The sequence below is a fragment of the Lithobates pipiens genome, unplaced genomic scaffold, assembly GCF_037356315.1.
Source record: "Lithobates pipiens isolate NorthernLeopardFrog02 unplaced genomic scaffold, aLitPip1_a1.2 Scaffold_27, whole genome shotgun sequence".
NCBI classification, from domain to species: Eukaryota; Metazoa; Chordata; class Amphibia; order Anura; family Ranidae; genus Lithobates; species Lithobates pipiens.
The window spans coordinates 161212743-161233723 of NW_027507788.1; the positions used below are offsets into that span (position 1 = coordinate 161212743).

Consider the following 20981-nt stretch of genomic DNA (forward strand, 5'->3'; position numbering starts at 1 on the left):
ATACTCTACAAAATTAGACAGTGCAACTAGAGCACTTCCACCCTGTGTACAAGCACTGGTAGCAGCAGCGGTGTAGTGGTTAGCACTCTCACCTAGCAGTAAAAAACAGTAAAGTTAGCCCATTTTATTTTTTTCGTACAAAAGTTTTGACTACCTGTTTTTATTTAATATATAGTTTTTTTTTTTTTTTTATCTAAATCATACATACAAGTAAACTGATTGGAGGTTTGTTTTGTTTAATAAATGTTTAAATGTAAGAAATTTTCTGTATCACTTATGAAGGCTGCTTTCACACTGGAGCGGGCAGGCGTTGATGGTAAAACGCAAATTTTAGCGGCTCTTTACCATCATTTTAGCTGCTAGTGGGGCACATATAACCCAGCTAGTGGCCAAGGAAGAGGTTAAATGCTCCCGTAAAGCACCGCTGCCAAATCGCATTGCATGCGCTTCGGCAGTGGTGCCCATTCATATCAATGGGCAGGAGTGGTGGAGGAGCGGTATACACCACTCCAAACGTGCTGCTTGCAGGACTTTTTTTTAAGATCCTGCCAGCGCATCGCCTCAGTGTGAAAGCACTCTGTCTTTCACACAGACTTCAGGGGAGCCGTTTTGCAGGCACTTTACAGGCGCTAGTTTTAGCCCAAAAGCGCCTGAAAAACGCCCCAGTGGGAAAGGTGTGTTAGATCAAGGGGGATTAAAAAAAATAATAATAATAAATAAAAAAGGAAAAAAAATAAAATAAAATAAAATCGGCCTAACATATCGGCCCAAAAAAATCGGCATCATATATCGGCTATCGGCCGCCATGATTTCTAAATATCGGCATCGGCCAGAGAAAAACCCATATCGGTCGACCTCTAGTTTCTAGGTGAAGCATTTTGAGTAAGGAGATTCAGCATATATCTTGACATAATAGAAAATAGTCATTTAATCAAAGTATTAAACAATCCATAACACTAACTATGAAAGGTATCACATGCAGTGTCTGTTATCCTGTTACAACAAAAGATATCACATTTGAGCCCAGCACGACACCTTTCCTGTATGACAATACTCCTGACACAACCTCACTTAACAATACAGAGGTGTACTACATTAAAACCCATCCACACTACTACCACTTCCTACTGATGGTCATAAAACATGACTGCGCTGCTGCCATCACTGAAAAGGTACTGCCACAAAGTGATCTGAAAGATATACCATTATCTAACCCTGACATGACACTTTTTGTTGATGGTTCTAGTAAGAAAAATCCAGATGGCACAAATGCAGCTGGATATGCAGTAGTGACACAGGATGAGATTTTGGAAGCTGGGCCACTACCAAAATATTATTTAGCACAAGTTGCAGAACTTGTAGCACTGACAAGAGCATGCATACTATCAGAAGGAAAATCCGTAACCATATACACTGACAGTCAATATGCCTTTTCAACAGTACATGTTTTTACACAACAATGGAAAAACAGGGGGATGGTCACCTCCAGTGGCAAACCAATTTCACACACGGACTTCATTTTAGAACTCCTAGATGCAATACAGTTACCAAAAAAGCTTGCAACCTGCAAATGTCAAGCACACACAATATATACAGACCCCATCTCAAAGGGAAATAAAAGGGCAGATGAAGCTGCCAAAATAGAGGCTCAAGAAACACATAAAATAATGACAGAACGAGAAATCCATAGAGATAGATCATACAGTCCTTACTGATATGCAGCAGTATTGACACATGGAGTAACTCATGTGTCAAACAGGGGGATGACTGAGATGTTTATTTAAGGTATGTACAGTCTATGGCTTCACTAACTACTAAAAAAAAACAATTTTTGCTGTCAATGCATTATATGTTCAAGATACAATGCTCAGGGAGGCATAAGACCACAGCAAGGGAAGTTCCCCATACAGCAATATCCATTCCAACACATTTGCATGGATTTTATTGAATTAGACAAATGTGAAAGGAAGAAATATTGTTTGGTAACCAGGCACCCTGACCAAATGGGTGGAGATATTCCCGACAGGAAGTGCAGATGCACAGACAATTAAAATGGACCTCATTTTGTAATTAAAAATATACAACATTTGACAGAAGTGATGAGAATTAAGGGGAAATACCATTGTGCCTATCATCCCCAATCAGCTGGATTGGTAGAAAGACATAATGGCATTCTAAAAAGCAAACTGAGAAAAGCTATGGAAGAAATAGGTAAAAATAATTGAATGTATTGCCTACTAGTAGCTGTGACCAGTATGTATATCACACAACCAAAAGAAGCTTTAAGCCCATTTGGAATGATAAGGCCATATAAGATACCTTTACAATCAAGTGAAACACCTACTGAGCAGTCTGAGCACACACCAGCAGAATACATGTCTAGGTTGTTAATACAAAGATGTACTAATGATTTTGGTTCTGGTCTAGAAGGTCCAATTTAAGAAGATGAAAAGGTGCATGTGGGAGATTGGGTCTCAATAAAAAGTAATAAGAAAAAAGCAGTGGTACTCCCCAAGGTGGGATGGTCCTTTCAAAGTGCTCTTAACTACCCCTACTGCGATAAGGATTGCAGAGAGGTCTACCTGGATTCACCAGTCCCATTACAAAAAGGTTTTACAGGCAGAATAGGGCCAGATGGCTACAAGAGGTTCAGAAAATCCAGCTACAAAGGGAAGTCTCACATAAGGTGGGACTTGTCTCAAACCGGTGAAGTCTCCCTCCCCTTCCAATTCCCCTATCCTATCCGCTGAAACTTTGTAGCTGGTTAGGATGAAAGGGACAGTAATTATCCTTGGGTTACTGGTGACTCTAGGAGAGGCATCCATAAAAGGGGTTATACATTATGGAAGAGTAGAGGAACCTTTGGATTAGGAAAGAACAGGAAAAGCATTGAATCTAAAACTTTATAGAGGGAATAACTAGCACTATACTGGTAGACTTCTGTCAGATTGCAGATTGTGGGGATAATACTGGGGCTAGAGGACTTCTATGGGCAGATAAATATATCTGCTTGCTCTGGAATAGGGCAGGATGTCAAGCATGGGATCAGGCCCTGTGTACCACAGCGCATCAAGATTGGGGGTATAATCAACCAGGGGCTAAAAAGAGTGGAATAAAGGAGAGACTCATAATCACAAAAGCGGCCAACTCCCCCTGCACAAATAGTAAGAACTGTAACCAACTATTAATAACATTAAAGGAGCCGAGTAAGGAAGATCAGCGGTTGTATTCCATGGGAGCATGGGTGTCAGGAACTGACCCCTCAGGAACATCTTTCCTTGAGGTATTACCACCTAATAAAACTAGACAACAGGAAAAGGTAGACTCAGAAGGGAAAGAAGAAGGCCATACTAAAATAGAAGTTCTGAGTAAAACTATAAGATTTACTAACCTAACAATAGAAGATGCCATAGCTTTGGAGACGGGCTACCAAGAAAAAAATGAGTGGTTAGAATGGTTGAGGTACACGGTTAAAACTCTAAAAAAGGAAAACTGTTTAGTTTGTGCAGGAGCCAGACCACATTTAGCAACAGTTCCTTTTCCTCTAGATCACAATACAGATCCAGAAGGTTTAAAATGTATGTTGCAATTGTATAATAAGAGCTATAAACCTGAAACAAATTCTACTTGTCACACATTGAGTTTGTTGTTTCCCCCAGTACAGAGACCTCAGATACCTCCAGAGGTTACCGCTTATCGGGGCAACTTTACTTGTTTTGCACTCCCAGGGAACCGTAGCGCAGTGGATCTTAGGTCACTACCTGATGACTACTGTGTGGAGAGGATTAACACAGACAATGGTGACTGGGTTGAACATGACATTCAGAGAGCTGATGTCTGGTGGATGTGTGGGGATAAGAAACTGCGAGCTAGACTACCGGTGAATGCCCGAGGGGATTGCGCTATGGTCCAGCTGGCTATGCCCCTAAGAATCCTGTCAGAATACCCGTGGACTAAGAGTCACCGACAGTATCGTAGGGACACCTCTCCCTTGGGGTCATTTGACTCTCAGATCTACATAGATGAGATTGGGGTTCCTCGCGGGGTGCCGGATGAGTTTAAAGCCAGATGAGTTTAAAGCCAGGAATCAAGAGTCCCTTCTCTGGTGGGTGACTATAAATAAAAATGTTGACTGGATTAATTATATATATTATAACCAACAATGATTTGTAAACTATACTAGGGATGCTGTGAAGGGCCTAGCAGAACAGTTGGCCCCCACATCTCTAATGGCCTGGCAGAACCGAATGGCTTTAGATATGGTCCTAGCTGAAAGAGGAGGGTATGCAAAATGTTTGGTAGCATGTGTTGTACCTTTATCCCTAACAATACAGCTCCTAGAGGGACAGTGACCAGAGCCTTGGAAGGACTGACTGCGCTATCGAATGAATTGGCGGAAAACTCAGGTATTAGTGAGCCATTCACAACCTGGCTTGAAGGATGGTTCGGTAAATGGACTGAATTTATCACATCATGTTTGATCTTAATCGCTGTGGCTTTGGCTGTTTTGGTCACTTGCGGATGCTGCTGCATTCCCTGTATTCGAGGACTTTCACAAAAACTGAATGAAACTGCAGTCTCAAGAACAATGTATCAAACCCTCTCTACCTCTGAGGAGACCTATGTGGACATTGAAGCTCAACTTAATGACATACAGTCCGAAAGTGTATAACATAGGGACTATCATCGAAATGTGTTGACATAAAATAGTCACACAAAGAGGAGGGAATGTTAGAAAAGTTTTAAATGTTTATTGTGTGACTATTAGAAAAACAATATTCCTGAGACTGATTTTTAAAACTTACTTCTGAGCACATTATTGTATTAACTTGTTGTATTGTTTTGTCTTAACTAACTCCATAGTAAGTTGTAGGATAATTAGGTTTAACTAAATATGATAGCCTAAGAATGTACGGGAAACATGAATACCAAAATAAAGTACCATCGCGTACCATGACAAGTTATTTATGTTTCCTCAGCCAATAGAAGCATAGAGTTGGTATTCTTGTAGGGTATGGGGGGGGAGGGGGGGGGAGACAGATTCTTTTGTGAGACTTTACGGCAGCTTTTGTCTTGTAAGCATGTCTCCCTTTTGTGGGCCACATCAGAAATAAATTGTCTGCTTCTCAATACACCTGGAGTTTTGACTGATCACAAGAGAAGATTCCTAACAGACATCTCCTCTTCCTGTGTGTCTCTCTCTATTGATATAATGTAAAGTTTTGTAACTATACTATTTTATATTTAGCTGTAGGGTTGCTGCGGCACTGTGGGCTTTTTCGTTAATCGCTATAAGGGGCTAATTTATTTATCTGCAGACTACAAAATAAGTGCAGCAGATACAATACACAGGTAATACATTACTAATGCTACTAATATCCTTTTAGTTTACATTTTTCATCACCATTCATATCACCACACTCTCAGGCACTTCATTACACACTGATGGGGTCAGTGGTTTAAGCATACACACCTATGCTAGTCTTTTCAGCTTTATTTCTTTTACACACACTCACACACCTTGGTTTGGTTGAACCATTAGTCAATTGTTTTTGAACACCCACACTGTTTCATGATAATGTCGATTATCACTGTGGTGACTCTACACCTGTTTATTATTAGCATAAATACCATTTGGGTATTACTCCCTTTCTACTTTGTTATCTTCATTTTCATTCACATACGCTCTTGTAGAATAGCACAACGGTGCAACACATTAGTCAAACATTGATCTTGCGATATATTTGCTCTATATCTCATTGTATTTTATTATTATTTTTAGGTGCGGCCACCTAGGTTGTGCCAAGAACTTCCTCCTCTGTTCCTCTGGTCCCCCTGGGGAAAACTCCAGATACTGTCAATTCTTGTAAGCTAGCGATCGATGACCCAGTGAAGACGTTTTCCTCTGTTCCCTTCCCCCCCATCTTTTTTCCAATCTAGTGGGTGGCTAAGGAGGGCCATAACAGCAGGGCAATGGACCCAGGATGACCCTTTGAGAGAAGGCACAAATTTCTCTTTTTTCAGATTTTAATAAAAATCTCTGAACAGTAAGAGCCGGTTCACACAGCGGGCGATGCGAGGCGACACGACTAGCCTCACCTCGCTCTCGCAAGTCGCCCCCGTTCTGTACAATGGAACCGTTCTGAGAGGAGCGACTCAAGTCGCTCCGACTCAGAAAAAAGGTTCCTGTACTACTTTTGGGCGACCTCGGGGCGACTTGCATTGACTTCTATACAGAAGTCATTTGCAAGTCGCCGCTGAGGCCGCGGTAACGGTTCGGTGGAATTGGTAAATATCACTGAAATAAGTTATGATAATTAATAAATTTTTGGTAAAAAGCTATTATATTGAAAGCCTTTTTTCCTCTGATTATTTGCAGAATACACAATACAATTACTCTTTTTGCTTGGGCTTTGTTGTTTCCCCCCCCCCCCCCCCGAAGAAGACCCTGACTCTTTGAAGGTCGAAATGCATTGGGGTAGCCTGGGTGTTATTTGCAATTTTTGAAAAATTGATGTATTTGTAAATTGTTCCTGTAACCATTTCCGCATTAAGTGTTGCATATACCTTTTATCCATTGATATGCTGTAATAATATATACCAGAGCCTGTATTTTAAATCTATGATGGCGAGTAAGCCTTTGAACCAATAAAACAAATATATTTTTTACAAATTTATTTCTGCTTCTTGTTGCTGCCTGAAAACTCCAAGGGGAAGATATTTTTTGTTAACCATTGAAAAAACTAAATATAATTGTGAATGAGCTTACATGCTCCTCTTGTGATAAAATAGAATTTTTTTTTTTTAAAGAATACGGGGGAAGTACTATATGTGGAATAGAAAAAACTAGAAAGAATACGTGTTAGACCCTCTGTATCAAATCAGAAACTACCAAAAATTTATATTAAGAAAATCCACTGTGAAAAAACAAACATTAGTAAGAAAAGGATGCTGAATTTAGTGTTAATACATTAATAAAAAAAAATTATATTTTATATATATATATTGTGACAGAGCGAGGCTCTGCCCTTATGAAATTGGAGGAAAACACAGGCACAGAGTTTGCATATCTGCGGACTGCAAGACTACAGAGTGTAGCTTTTAAATGGAGAAAACTGCTCTGTCAGTTTTCTCCAGGTTTTGCTAGTTTTGGATGGGATTCTGTAGTCTGGAGATCCCTGAGAGTCATGGGTGGGACGGGATCTCCAACCCTGTGTCCGGGTCTTGAGGATAGCGAGCAGGGTGTGTGCCCAGCTGGCCATATAACGAAGGGCTGTTGGGAATAGAGGGTGGAGGATGGTGGTGTGTGAGCAGCTTGCTGTTGCTTGAAGCTGTGTATGTCCAAGGAGTTCAAAGCTGTGTGTTGAAGGGCTTGAAGCTGTGTGCGTCCAAGGAGCCCAAAGCAGTGTGTTGAAGAGCTTGAAGCTGTGTGTGTCCAAGGAGCCCAAAGCTGTGTGGTGAAGGGTTTGAAGCTGTGTGCGTCCAAGGAGCCTAAGACTGTGTGCATCCAAGCAGTTCATTGGAGGGGCAAGTACCTATAGCAGCACTACTGCTGAAGAGTAGCCAGGTGGGCTAGCATTTTCATTTGGATTTTGTGTATTTAATTTAAGCTTGGACCCCTGCGTGGGATTCCTGGATGGACTATTATTTTGTTTTTCCTTTAATAAACGTGGGCTACCAGGCCCTTAACTATAAACGCCTGCCTGATGTGGACTGAAAAATGCATCTAACCACTTGAGCTAAACACCCCAATGTTACTATATATATATATATATATATATATATATATATATATATATTAGTGATTAAGATGTTCACCTATACCTGTGTTAGAACCTCAGTGTGAACTCTGGTGTTATTTAACCAATATTATTTTTTTTTTTTAAACTTAAAATAATAAAGTCAATATGATACCTTAAATTATGTAACAAAAGAAGAAAAAAGAGATATATGTGGCCAATCAGTTACTAGGTATTGCACTGTAAGGTCTCCAAACTTCCTAAATTAAGGGCAAATTCGTTGTTCTTTAGACTTTAGAGTGGACAGAGGGAGTGAATATTTTCCTGGCATCAGTGGGAGTAAACTGTCACATTTGGTATTAGGGGGAGGAAAAATGCTCCATTGTTGGTATCAGTGGGAGAAATGGTGTCCCATTGTTGATGACAGTTGGCAAAATAGTGTGAAATATCAGTGGGAGGAAGTGGGAGTGTCTCTAAAAAACAAAAACAAAGCTTCCAATACAGGCAGAGGAGGGAAGGAGGAGGGAAAGCAGAACTTCCATTTTTAGGTTAAGTTCTGCTTTAAATATTATAATCTAAATGGTGACTCTATCCATTAGGCTTCTCCAATGACTTAAATATGACTTTGGGATGGAAGGGGTAGAAGATCCTATCCATGGTGTATATAATAGTTTTTTGTTTGATATTGTTTTTTCATATCTGACTGATAAGAAGTTCTTTATTGTAGACATATTCCAAGACATTCTTTTTCTTTCTATACAACCTGGTGATGTATTATCACTCCTACCACCATTATGAAGAAACTGCAATACATTCCATTCCTGGAAGGATGACTGTTTTCAAGAACTAGCAAGAAAATAATAATTTCTAAGAATTATCTGGCAGTTGCCAAGCTACAAGAGACGTCCATGTGTCCTTCCAACATTTCTTGTTAAGAGTCTTTGGACAGGAATATGATCACATAGGCAGCCCATACATTATACAATTTTATTTATTCAACTGGCTATAGCTGGTGGAACTGATTGTTCAGGAAAAACTCAACAGGCTTGTTGTACACAAGTTGATTGATAGATTGACTTGTGTACAACCAGCCTGCCCATACATGGATCGGTATTTCGGCTGGTTCAGCAAGGATTTCGATCCATTTATTCAGGAGCACATGTGGGTGTTACCTAGTGCAGTCTGCACACAAATACTGCTTGTAAACCCCAACTCCTCCCATGCGGGCATTTTGAAATCTGCATAGTTCCTTCTAAGCACTGCTTGCATCAGGCCTCTTGTTATATCACCCTTGTTGAGTGACTGCTATGGTAAAGTCTTTTTAGAAACTTTATTTTCAAAAAGTCAGACAGATGGATTAGTTGAAGGTTATTCCTCTTTTAGCCATCAGATTTACAACCCTAAACTTAGAGTAAAGCTGGGTATACACATATCAAAATTCAGACGGTTTAGCAGGAACTGGTCGAATGTCGGTCTATGGGTACTCCTCTCTGTTCAATAGAAGCTGATTAGACTGGCTTCTGTTGAATGGTACTGCTGGAAAACCAGCATTCAATCAGCTGTTGCAGCCAATGGCTAATCAATGTATTCTGATGGGGGGTCTCTGCTGTCAAAATTAAATAACATAGGAGGAGAGATCCTTAGATCCACATCACTTGCGCAATCTTTGAACTTTTCTTTTTTGTTCACCTGCTGGTTGAATGAAAGAAAGAAAGAAAAAAAAACCCCTCAAAGTATATACCCAGTTTAAGACGACTGTAAACATAGCGCTATGTACATGAAGTCCAAACCTTCATGCGCTGTGATATGTTCACATTCTAAATTGCATGCTTACAGGGGTGGACTGACAACTCATGGGGCCCCCGGGCAATAGGAGATTATGGGGCCCCCAGGCAATAGATTATGGGGCCACACAGTATACACACACACACACACACACACACACACACACAGACACACAATACACATACACACACTGAAAGGGTACTGGAGAGGTGGGGCAGCTATAATCTTGGGATTTAAAAAAAAACTGATTTTTACATACTGGTGGTATGGGGCCCTTGGGCAGTGCCCGAGTACCCAAATGCATGCTTATTATGTATGTACTAGTCACCTTCATGTTTAAGAGGATCCTCTGTATGGTCCACATATTCACAAGATGCTTGTGCCTCCAGCTTGTGTTTCTCTCTATAAGAAAATGCAGACATAATCAATAGAGATTCACTTCAAGTCCCAATGAAACTCTTTCACACTCTAACACATGGGGTGTCACAAGGACAGGAACAAGGTAAATCTGCCACCCATGGAAACATAGACAGGAAAAAAGAGAATCTTACTGAGCCACATTTTATCAGATTTTCCAATGGCTGGATTTGAGCTTTAAAGGAGACAAATACCAAGAGAAATACATTGTAACTTTATAGCAAGTCTCAAAGTGAGAGGCTGATGTGTGTCATCTGTGCAAGAACTGCACAGATACCAGGAGATGCATCACTGTGTCATCTCTGAGCCAGCATGACAGTCCATGAAGTACAGTGCCTTGAAAAAGTATTCATACCCCTTGAAATGTTCCATATTTTGTCATGTTACAGCCAAAAACGTAAATGTACTTTAGTGGGATTTTATATGATAGACCAACACAAAGTGGCACATAATTGTGAAGTGGAAGAAAAATGATAAATGGTTTTCAATTTTTTTTTTTTACACAAATAAATGTTAAAAGTGTGGGGTGCATTTGTATTCAGTCCAACCGAGTCGAAACTTTGTAGATCCACCTTTCACTTTAATTACAGCTGCAAGTCCTTTTGGGGATGTCTCTACCAGCTTTGCACAGCTAGAGAGTGACATTTTTGCCCATTCTTCTTTGCAAAATAGCTCAAGTTCTGTCAGATTGGATGGGGAGCGTCTGTGAACAGCAATTTTCAAGTGTTGCCACAGATTCTCTATTGGATTTAGGTCTGGGCTTTGACGGGGCCATTTTAACGCTCTGATCTAAACTATTTCATTGTAGCTCTGGCTGTATGTTTAGGGTCTTTGTCCTGCTGGAAGGTGAATCTCCGCCGCAGTCTCAAGTCTTTTTACAGACTCTAAAAGGTTTTCTTCTAAAGCCTCGTACACACACTTCGATTTTTGGACGACCGAACGTCTGTTTTTTGTGGCATGCTAGTCTCATGTCGAAAGTCAAGGGATTACTCACAATGCAAAAATTTTCCTACGGCAGAATACAAGATCAGAAGTGAGGTAATGTGTTGAATAGTTTTGTATGTATTCTTTTGTTTCTGAGCATGCGTCTTCCTCTTACAATTTTTTTCGTTCGAAAACGGTACTAATGAAATGAAAATCGGACATTGAATTCACATCCAACAAAATTGTTATAGTCTGCACATCCAGCAACGTACTAAAGATCCGAAAATCGTCAGACAGCTTGTCATACAAATTTTTCCATCTGATTTTCATATTGTGTGTACAGCCTTAAGATTGCCCTGTATTTGGCTCCATCCATCTTCCCATCAACTCTGAAAAGTTTCTTTGTCCTTGCTGAAGAAAAACATGGTGTGTTCAGGGTGATGTGCAGTGTTAGTTTTACTTCACACATGCTTTTAGGCCAAAAAGTTCAATTTTGGTCTCATCTGACCAGAGCACCTTCTTCCACATGTTTGCTGTGTCCCCCTCATGGCTTCTCGCAAACTGCAATCGGAACTTCTTATGGTTTTCTTCTTGCCACTCTTCCATAAAGGCCAGATTTGTGGAGAGCACGACTAATATTTGTCCTGTGGACAGATTCTCCCACCTGAGCTGTAGATCTCTGCAGCTATTCCAGAGTTACAATGGGCCCCTTGGCTGCTTCTCTGATAAATACTCTCCTTAACCAGCCTGTCAGTTTAGGTGGACAGTCATGTCTTGGTAGGTTTGCAGTTGTGCCATACTCTTTCCATTTTTGGATGATGGATTGAACAGTGCTCCGTAATATGTTCAAAGCTTGGGACATTTTTTTTATAACCGAACCCTGCATTAAATGTCTCCACAACCAAATTCTGCCTTCATGATGCTAGTTGTTTACTAAGGTTCTCTTACAAACCTCTGAGGGCTGCACAGAACAGCCATATTCATATTGAGATTAAATTACACACAGATGGACTCCATTTTCTAATTAGGTGATTTCTGAAGGCAATTGGTTCCTCTAGATTTTAGTTAGGGGTATAAGAGTAGAGGGGGTTGAATACAAATGCACCCCACACTTTTCAGATATTTTATTTGTAAAAAAATTTGAAAGCCATTTATCATTTTCCTTCCACTTCACAAGTATGTGCCACTTTGTGTTGGTCTATCACATAAATTCCCATTAAAATACATTTAAGTTTTTGGTTGTAACATGACAAAATGTGGAAAATATCAAGGGGTGTGCATATTTTTTCAAGGCACCATAGATGGTGAATCTGGATGATGTCTGAACATAAATGGCATCATCCATTTGGGGAGAAAAGCAGATAAAGGCATTGTTGGGGGAGGGGGGGGGGCACTAGAAAGTCAGAAAAAAAGTTAGAATGTTTGGATCTGCATGTTGTTCCAATTCAGTGACTTATAAACTATTATATCTGCTGGATCCGCAGGTAGCAGGCATTATCCAAAGGAGAAGTCAACAAAGGCAGCTGATTCTGTATATTCTCTCAGTCTAGGGTTCTTCCAGGCAACCACTGCTAGCCTGATTTGAAATTTAAGATTGTGTGCAAGAATGACTGAAATGTTTTTCAAAAGATGAAAAACAAGTGATTACATGTACATAAAGATTTATAATGACATTTTATAGCTATTCATGTAACTACTTCCAGTCTGGGTCTTTTCTGGCACTTTTTGCTCACATGTAACACTCAGTATTTTTTGCCGTAAAATTACTTAAAATCTCCAAACATTATATATATATATATATATATATATATATATATATATATATATAATATTTTTTATTTATTTTTTATTATTATTATTTTTTTTAAAGCAGAGGCCTTTGGGATTAAATTAGTACGACTTTTTATGTTAGACGGTATATGCGCAGCAATTTTTCAAACGCAATTTTTTGGGACAAAATACACTTGAATGTAACTGCAACACAATACACAACCTAATTTTTTGGTAAAATATAAAAGATGAAGTTGCGCAGAGTAAATAGATACCAAAACATGTCACGCTTTAAAACTGAGCATGCTTGTGCAACAACGAAAAATGCAAATTTTACTATCCATAGGTGAATCTTTAAAAGCCATTACAGGTTACCACTTTAGATTTACAGAAGACGTCTGGTGCTAGAATTACTGCCCATGATCTGACGTTCGCGTGATACCTCACAATTGCTGTTTGCGCGTGTGTGGGACCAAAGCATGGGTTCGCCTTTGCACGCAAGCACAGGAGGGTGGGGGGCACTTTAAATGTTCTTTTTACACTGTTGCTTAAATTTTATTTTATTTTTTTATTGCTGTCACAAGTAATGTAAACATCCTTGTGACAGCAATAGGCATGTGACAACCCAATGGTTCTGGATGGTCATGTAATCGCTTCTGGAATACTACTGTGAACAGCGGATCAAAGCCGATGCCGACTGGTTGCTCAGGTCTCTTGTGGGAAGGGAGAGCCCGACAGAGCTGCAGAAGGCGACAGGGGACGTCCCCTCCCAGTGCTCGTAATAGCAATTGAGCAGCTAGTGAGCCGCTCCGATTGCTTTTACAAGAGGGGCTGCTGCCAGCTCTTAAAAACTGTACAGGAATGATGCCTGCAGCTGCAGGTATCATCCCTGTATAACCACCAAAAGTCCAGTGATGTATGGGTACAACCACGGGAAGTGGTTAATATTTGGTATATGGACTGAAGGGAGGTACAGTACTTAAGGTAGGTGTAAACTCAAACACCAAAATCTCATATAAGCTTTAACATGTTCATGTCATTTCAAAAGCTGTTTACATTCTTTCAAAATCTGCAGCTTTCATTAGAATAATCCCTGCTGACCCTGCCATGAAGGTTCTTGTTCAGGTACTTCCTGTTATAGGGTGACTCTTTCCCTTTCTCCCAACTGTTCTTCTATGGTTTCACACGGACTTCAAGTGGCTGTTTCAACACATATTACACAGGTATGGTTCACTGTGATCATCAGGGAAGCAGCCCTGTGAAAAGCCTTGCAGCCATTGCTGGAGTGCACGTCTATGGGAAGGAGCCTCAAAGAGGCTGCAGGTGATCAGCAGCACTGGGTTCTACTAAAGGATGAAAAAACAGTGAAGCTGTAGCAAACTAAATGTCACCCAGGTTTTACATTTAATTTAAATTAGCTGGTTCTTATTGACACATGAATACTATAAGCCTATGTTAGCTCAATATAGAAGACATGACTTAGAGGGACACAGATGAGGAACAGAAGGAGAGTCAAAATACTGATATCTGTCACCGTACTTCCTGGATGGCTTCCAACAGGCGCAGACTGTTACCAAGGTAACCAGTAAAAATATCCCTCCCATAGACAGGACGATGTACAAGGAGCTTCTTCCTGCATGAAGCAAAATTTTGCACATTACTACATATATATCTGGTAAGAGCAGCAAACTTACAGCAGTAGCATTTTATGCAACTGTAACGTAATGGTGTCAGCCAAGTAATAAAGCAACCAATCATGAGCAACCTGATGTGTACTGAATGAATGCAGAATGAATGAACAATACAGACAGAATAAGAGGAAGGTATACAATAGTAGTGATGGCCGAATGGTTCGCCCGGCGGTCGTTTCGTGGCAAATTTCGGCTGTTTGTGGTCCGCTCGTTCGGCGGACTATTGGCGTTGTTCGCCAGGCGGACTTCCGTGTTTACTGTGTAAAAGAACTTTGACCTATGATGACACATCCATCATGGGGTACAGGACAGCCAATTGAGACATTACAGCACATAGACACTTGGACATTCCCCCTAACTTATAAATACACCCGATCCGGCGGCCATTTTACATTCTTTCTTCTGTCACTATAGGGAGAGGTTGCTGTGTGGAGCAGGGAGAGATTACAGTGACCCAAATCGCTAGCTATTTGGTACACAAAAGTTATTTTCAGGACTGGTATAGGTGTTAGGTGTAGTTCAGGATAGGCAGTGCTGTGCTAGTGATTGTTGCAGCAGCCTGAGTGTCTTTTGTCAGTTTAGAGAAAGGGACAGGACGGTGTGTGCTGCAGGGACAGCCAGTTTAGTCATTAGGTGTTACTATCAGGTCCACAAAAGTGCTATTTCAATTATTGTTCCAGTAGCTTCTGTTTTGTCAGTTTATATAGGGACAGGCAGGAAGCAGTGTGTGAGGGTCAGTTTAATCAGTAGCTGTTACTATTAGTTCCACAAAGGTTCTTTTCAGGACTGATATCAGTGGTATGGTAATAGGCTTGTACACGTATAATATTCTTTCTTCCAAATATAGAAAGAATATTATACTTGACTGCTGCAGTCTGCTAATCATTCACAACCCACTTGTTCCACAAAGCTCCTTATAAGGACTGGTAACTTGGTCTGTCTAGGGTGCTACAGTACATAGGGTTGAGTGAGGTACAGTCTGCCATTCTATAGGGACTGGTATCGGTCCACAATACATAGGGTTGAGGTGCACTACTGCTGACCGCTGCCCTATACTGCAGCAGTCCTTCAGCGGTATAGGGACTGACGTACAGTCTGCTAATCACTCACACACAACCTACTTGGTCCACAAAAGTCCTTATAAGCACTGGTAACTTGGTCTGTCTAGGGTGCTACAGTACATAGGGTTGAGTGAGGTACAGTCTGCCATTCTATAAGGACTGGTATAGGTCCACAATACATAGGGTTGAGGTGCACTACTGCTGACCGCTGCCCTATACTGCAGCAGTCCTTCATCGGTATAGAGACTGACGTAGAGTCTGCTAATCACTCACACACAACCTACTTGGTCCACAAAGGTCCTTATAAGGACTGGTAAGGTATAGGGTACTACAGTACATAGGGTTGAGTGAGGTACAGTCTGCCATTCTATAAGGACTGGTATCGGTCCACAATACATAGGTTTGAGGTGCACTACTGCTGACCGCTGCCCTATACTGCAGCAGTCCTTCATCGGTATAGGGACTGACGTACAGTCTGCTAATCACTCACACACAACCTACTTGGTCCACAAAAGTCCTTATAAGGACTGGTAAGGTATAGGGTACTACAGTACATAGGGTTGAGTGAGGTACAGTCTGCCATTCTATAAGGACTGGTATCGGTCCACAATACATAGGTTTGAGGTGCACTACTGCTGACCGCTGCCCTATACTGCAGCAGTCCTTCATCGGTATAGGGACTGACGTACAGTCTGCTAATCACTCACACACAACCTACTTGGTCCACAAAAGTCCTTATAAGGACTGGTAACTTCAGGTGTCTGACTACATCGTGTTAACGGCCGATGTGGACGCTCTGAGGATTGATGAACCCCTGGACTACTGGGTGGGCAGGCTTGACCTCTGGCCAGAGCTTGCCCAATTTGCAATCGAACTGTTGGCTTGCCCCTCATCCAGTGTCCTGTCCGAAAGGACATTCAGTGCAGCAGGGGGGATCGTGACCGCTAAGCGTACTCGCCTAGCTCATGACAGTGTTAACTACCTCACATTTCTAAAAATGAATGAGGCATGGATCTCGGAGGAATTCAACACATGTGACCAGTAGACCATGTATATGTCTATAAACAATTTTTTTAATCGAGCACAGAGACCTTCTTTCTTCATTTGGCTCACTTCCTTGTCCAAAAAAAGCACACCGTACTATATGCCCGTACCCTCCTCTTTGAAGAGGTTGAGCGGTGTCATATTTCTACTGGGGCTGCTTATTATGAGGGGCTCCCACCATCCCTGTGCTGTGCTGACTTCCTCCTGGGGCTGTGCCTCTGCTGTGCATATTTTGAGGTGCTCCCACCATCCCTGTGCTATGCTCATTATGAGGGGCTCCCACCATCCCTGTGCTGTGCTGACTTACTCCTGAGGCTGCTTATTATGAGGGGCTCCCACCATCCCTGTGCTATGCTGACATCCTCCTGGGGCTGCTTATTATGAGGGGCTCCCACCATCCCTATGCTATGCTCATTGTGAGGGACTCCCACCATCCCTGTGCTATGCTCATTATGAGGGGCTCCCACCATCCCTGTGCTATGCTGACTTCCTCCTGGGGCTGCTTACATGCAGGTGTCAGTGCTGTATATCACGGTGCTGATGTCAGTGCTCTCTATCACGGTGCTGCTGTCAGTGCTGTATATCACGTGCTGGTGTGAGTGCTTTATGTCATGCTGCTGATGTCAGTGCTCTCTATCACGGTGCTGTTGTCAGATCACTCTATCACGGTGCAGGTGTCATTGCTGTATGTCACGCTGCTGATGTCAGTGCTCTCTATCACGGTGCTGCTGTCAGATGACTCTATCACGGTGCAGGTGTCATTGTTGTATGTCACGCTGCTGGTGATCATCTCCTGCACCCTCTTCTTTGCCTACCCTGGTCCCTGACCTTCCCTCTCCTCCATTGCCTTCATGCGCTCAACAGTCCTGAATTGTCACAACAATTTCCCATATAAAAAAAGAATGCTTGTAGTTGTCGATCCCAGATTCACCTCATACATGTGTTATGTCATTGGCCATGTGGTGGGACTATGTTTGCACAGCTATTAATTATTTTGTGGCTGCAAATTTGACCTGTAGGTTTGCGAAGTTCACCTCCCATTGAAGTCAATGGGGCCCGCCGCAAACGTTCGTCCATCACTATACAATAGCATTGAACAGAGAATAATAGCTATTTCAGTAACAGGGATGCTTATGAATATATTTTACACTTGATCACTAGGTGGCAGCACAATCCATTATAACAGTACAGCAAAAAAATCACAAGCAAATCCATCAGTGTAGCACAGATTAGAACAAATACAGTTATTTGATGACTGTAGCTGTTATTTTATCTAGTGGGTAGCAAGGATCCCCAAGCAAGCTTCTCACAAGGGTGAAGCTGGAGGAGTCTTTGGTATGTACATTCACAAGGTTGAAGATAATGCCACCCACTAGAAGGACAGTATCCCAGAGCCAGTCCGCACAGTGTCCTCCGTGACTATGCTCCTTGACGGGCAACTCGCTCGCTGGATATGTGAAACAACGTAGATAATATTGGAAAGCTGAACGCCTGGTGGCTTCTGTTTCATCAGGTATAGTCTCTCCGAGTACCAGAGGGTGGGATGAGCTGGAATTTATATCCTGATTAAGGATGAGCTCCGGCGTGTTCGCACAGCCCACGTGCAGAGCCCACCAGGAAGTGGCTCTTTTATCCCCCTTCATCTCATAAAATCTAACACACAGAGGCGATGTGCTGGCAGGATGTTTAAAAAAAGTCCTGCAAGCAGCACGTTTGGAGTAGTGTATCCCGCTCCTCTACCACTCCTGCCCATTGATATTAATGGGCACCACTGCCGAAGCGCATGCAATGCGCTTCGGCAGCGGTGCTTCACGGGCGCATATAACCTCTTCCTCAGCCGCTAGCTGGGTTATATGCACCCCACTAGCAGCTGAATAGCACTGCTAAAATGATGGTAAAGCGCCTCTAAAACTAGCAGCGTTTTACCGTCAACGCCTGCCTGCTCCAGTGTGAAAGCAGCCTTCAGTAATAAGTGATACAGAAAATTTCTTACATTTAAACATTTATTAAACAAAACAAACCTCCAATCAGTTTATGCATTATTTAGATAAAAATATATATATATATAATTAAATAAAAACAGGTAGTCAAAACTTTAGGACGAAAAAAAATGGGCCAACTTTACTGTTTTTTTTTTTTTTTTTTAAATCACTAGTGTATTTTTTTTTTTTTCCCCCCCCAAAAAAATGCATTTGAAAGACCTCTGTGCAAATGCCGTGTGACATAAAATATTGCAACAACCGCTATTTTATTCCCTAGGATCTCTGCTAAAAATATATATATAATTTTTGGGGGGTCTAAGTGATTTTCTGGCAGAAAATACAGGATTTTTACTTGTAAGCAACAAGTGTCAGAAAAGATTGTCTTTAAATGGTTAAACTGAGAACTCTACACACAGAGTTGAGTTCATTCATTCAAGTGTAAACATTGTATCTCTTTACTCTTTTCTTGGCAGACTGCCTAGAGAGGAGGAAAGTTGCTTCTATGAAGACTCAGGCAAATTGCACTGACTTCTATTACAGAAGTCATTTGCAAGTCACGCTGTAGTTCCAATCGGCTTTTTTATCAGCACAATCGGCCAATGCCGATTAATTAAACGGCAAATATCGGCCGATATATATAGGTCGACCTCTACTCTATATGCGCAAAGCTGGTAGAGACATCCCCAAATAGACTTGCAGCTGTAATTGTAGGGAAAGGAGGTTCTACAAAGTATTGACTCAGGAGGGCTGAATAAAAACGCATGCCACACTTTTCACATATTTATTTGTACATCAACCACTATATGATTTAAGTGGTTCTCATTGTACCTATATACATGCATGTATTTCTGGTGCTGTAATTTAACAGTGGAGTGAATAGCTTGGATATTTGTACCCATTGTATAACTATATGTATAGGCCTAATACAATTTTATTGCTAAACCATTTTTGGTATGTGGGGTGCTTACTCTATATATATTTTTTTTGTACTAACAGATTGATAAACTGTGGGGAGATTTTAGCACCCTAAAAAAAAAAATATATTGTTGGTTGCTAAATGGTGTAGCTAATAGTAGTATGCAGACCTTTATTGCTAATTACATGTAATTCCATGTATCTAAGGAAGCTTACATCTGCCAGTAAGTAGAAGGGCACTTCGCTTGCCTCAATGGGGGAAAGTTTTCCCTGCCCTCCCCACTAGACTGGAAAAAGTTGAAAAAAGTCCAGTAGATTTTTTTTTTTTTGTACGTGACAAAAGAAAACCCCAGTGCATTTTGGAGGCTCAGAACTTCCTCTTCATCAGGGTTTAAATGTTGGCATTGAGAGAAAAAAAAAAAAACTATACAGGCGTGTTTTTTTTTTTTTTGGATTGCTGTGCTGCCAGACTGGCAACTCACAGAATCATGATCTCTGCACTTTTATGCAATATTTTATAGTTACCCTGAAACATATACTACTAAAAACTGTACATTATAGTCCTAATCATAATAAATAAAATATATACAAAACCAGTGTACATTTATTCCCTTTAACAGCCATAAACAATATTATAAAGAATATTTATCTTTTTGCTTACGGTAGACAGTGAGCTTAAAAGGAGTGCTGCGCCCGCTGCTGATAGGATTTTCCACCAAGCAAATGTAGACGTCATCGTCGGTCATGGTGACCCTGGAGATGGTCAGCACTCGGTGGTCGGGGGATAGTCGTATCCTGGAGTCATTGGCCAGGGCCTTCCCCCCCTTCAGCCAGGTGTAGAGGGGCTTTGTTCCATTATCGTGAAAGCAGCTCAGTGTGAAGTTGTCTGTGAGCTCCAGGACCGTGGATGAAGGCACCGAGACACGGGGCTTGGATATCGGTACTGCAAGGAACATAGAGATGGTACATTCTCCTTTCTGTTATGTGGAAATTTACTGAAAACAAAAATGAAGATTGTCCATTTTAAAAGCTTCTTTTATCTTTTGGGAGCTTTTACATAATGGAACGTACAGTGGTAAGTGAGACTCCATGGTGGCAGTAGATAGAGAAAAAAAATCATCAGATTTGGGACAAAATTTATACTTCCTGCCCAACTAAGCCCAATTATCTTGTAGAGTTCTCCTTTATTCCTGTTCCAGTGACAACTCCAAAAAAATTATTTTCTCTCACTCTAGGTCCTTGTGACAATTCTCACACATAAAACAAATAAGAGGTTCTGAGTGTGGTAGTGGCAAGATCAACAGGTAAAATAAAAATAAAAAGTCAAGCCAACCATAGGTGGATCGAATCTTTGCTGGTACAGCAGGGACTGGCCGAAATTCAATCCAACTATGGGCAGGCTGATTGTACCCAAGTTGCGTATAACCAGCTTATCTGATTCTTAGCATGCGATTATTGCCAACGATAACATTGCTTCCTTATTGAAAAATGGTCCCCTGAGGTCTACTGGAAAACTGACACTTGGGGGAGTGTAAATTTCCTGCCCCCCCCCCCCCCCCAGATCTTAGGCAGACCACGCACAATGAAGATGTATTTTGCACTGCCACAGATTGCAGGAATTCAATTTGCACAATTCCCCCATCAACACAGACA

General features: G+C 41.3%; 1 protein-coding gene across 1 annotated transcript in view; it reads right to left on the minus strand.

Moving 5' to 3' along the window:
* HEPACAM (hepatic and glial cell adhesion molecule) overlaps window positions 1–20981 on the minus strand; it is a 71193-nt gene that overhangs the window by 18454 nt on the left and 31758 nt on the right. The window contains exons 3-5 of the mRNA XM_077457783.1: window positions 19990–20271; window positions 14175–14268; window positions 9853–9926 (exon numbers count right to left, since the gene is read on the minus strand). Coding sequence (XP_077313909.1) covers window positions 9853–9926; window positions 14175–14268; window positions 19990–20271 — 450 coding nt within the window. The remainder of the gene's footprint in view (window positions 1–9852; window positions 9927–14174; window positions 14269–19989; window positions 20272–20981) is intronic.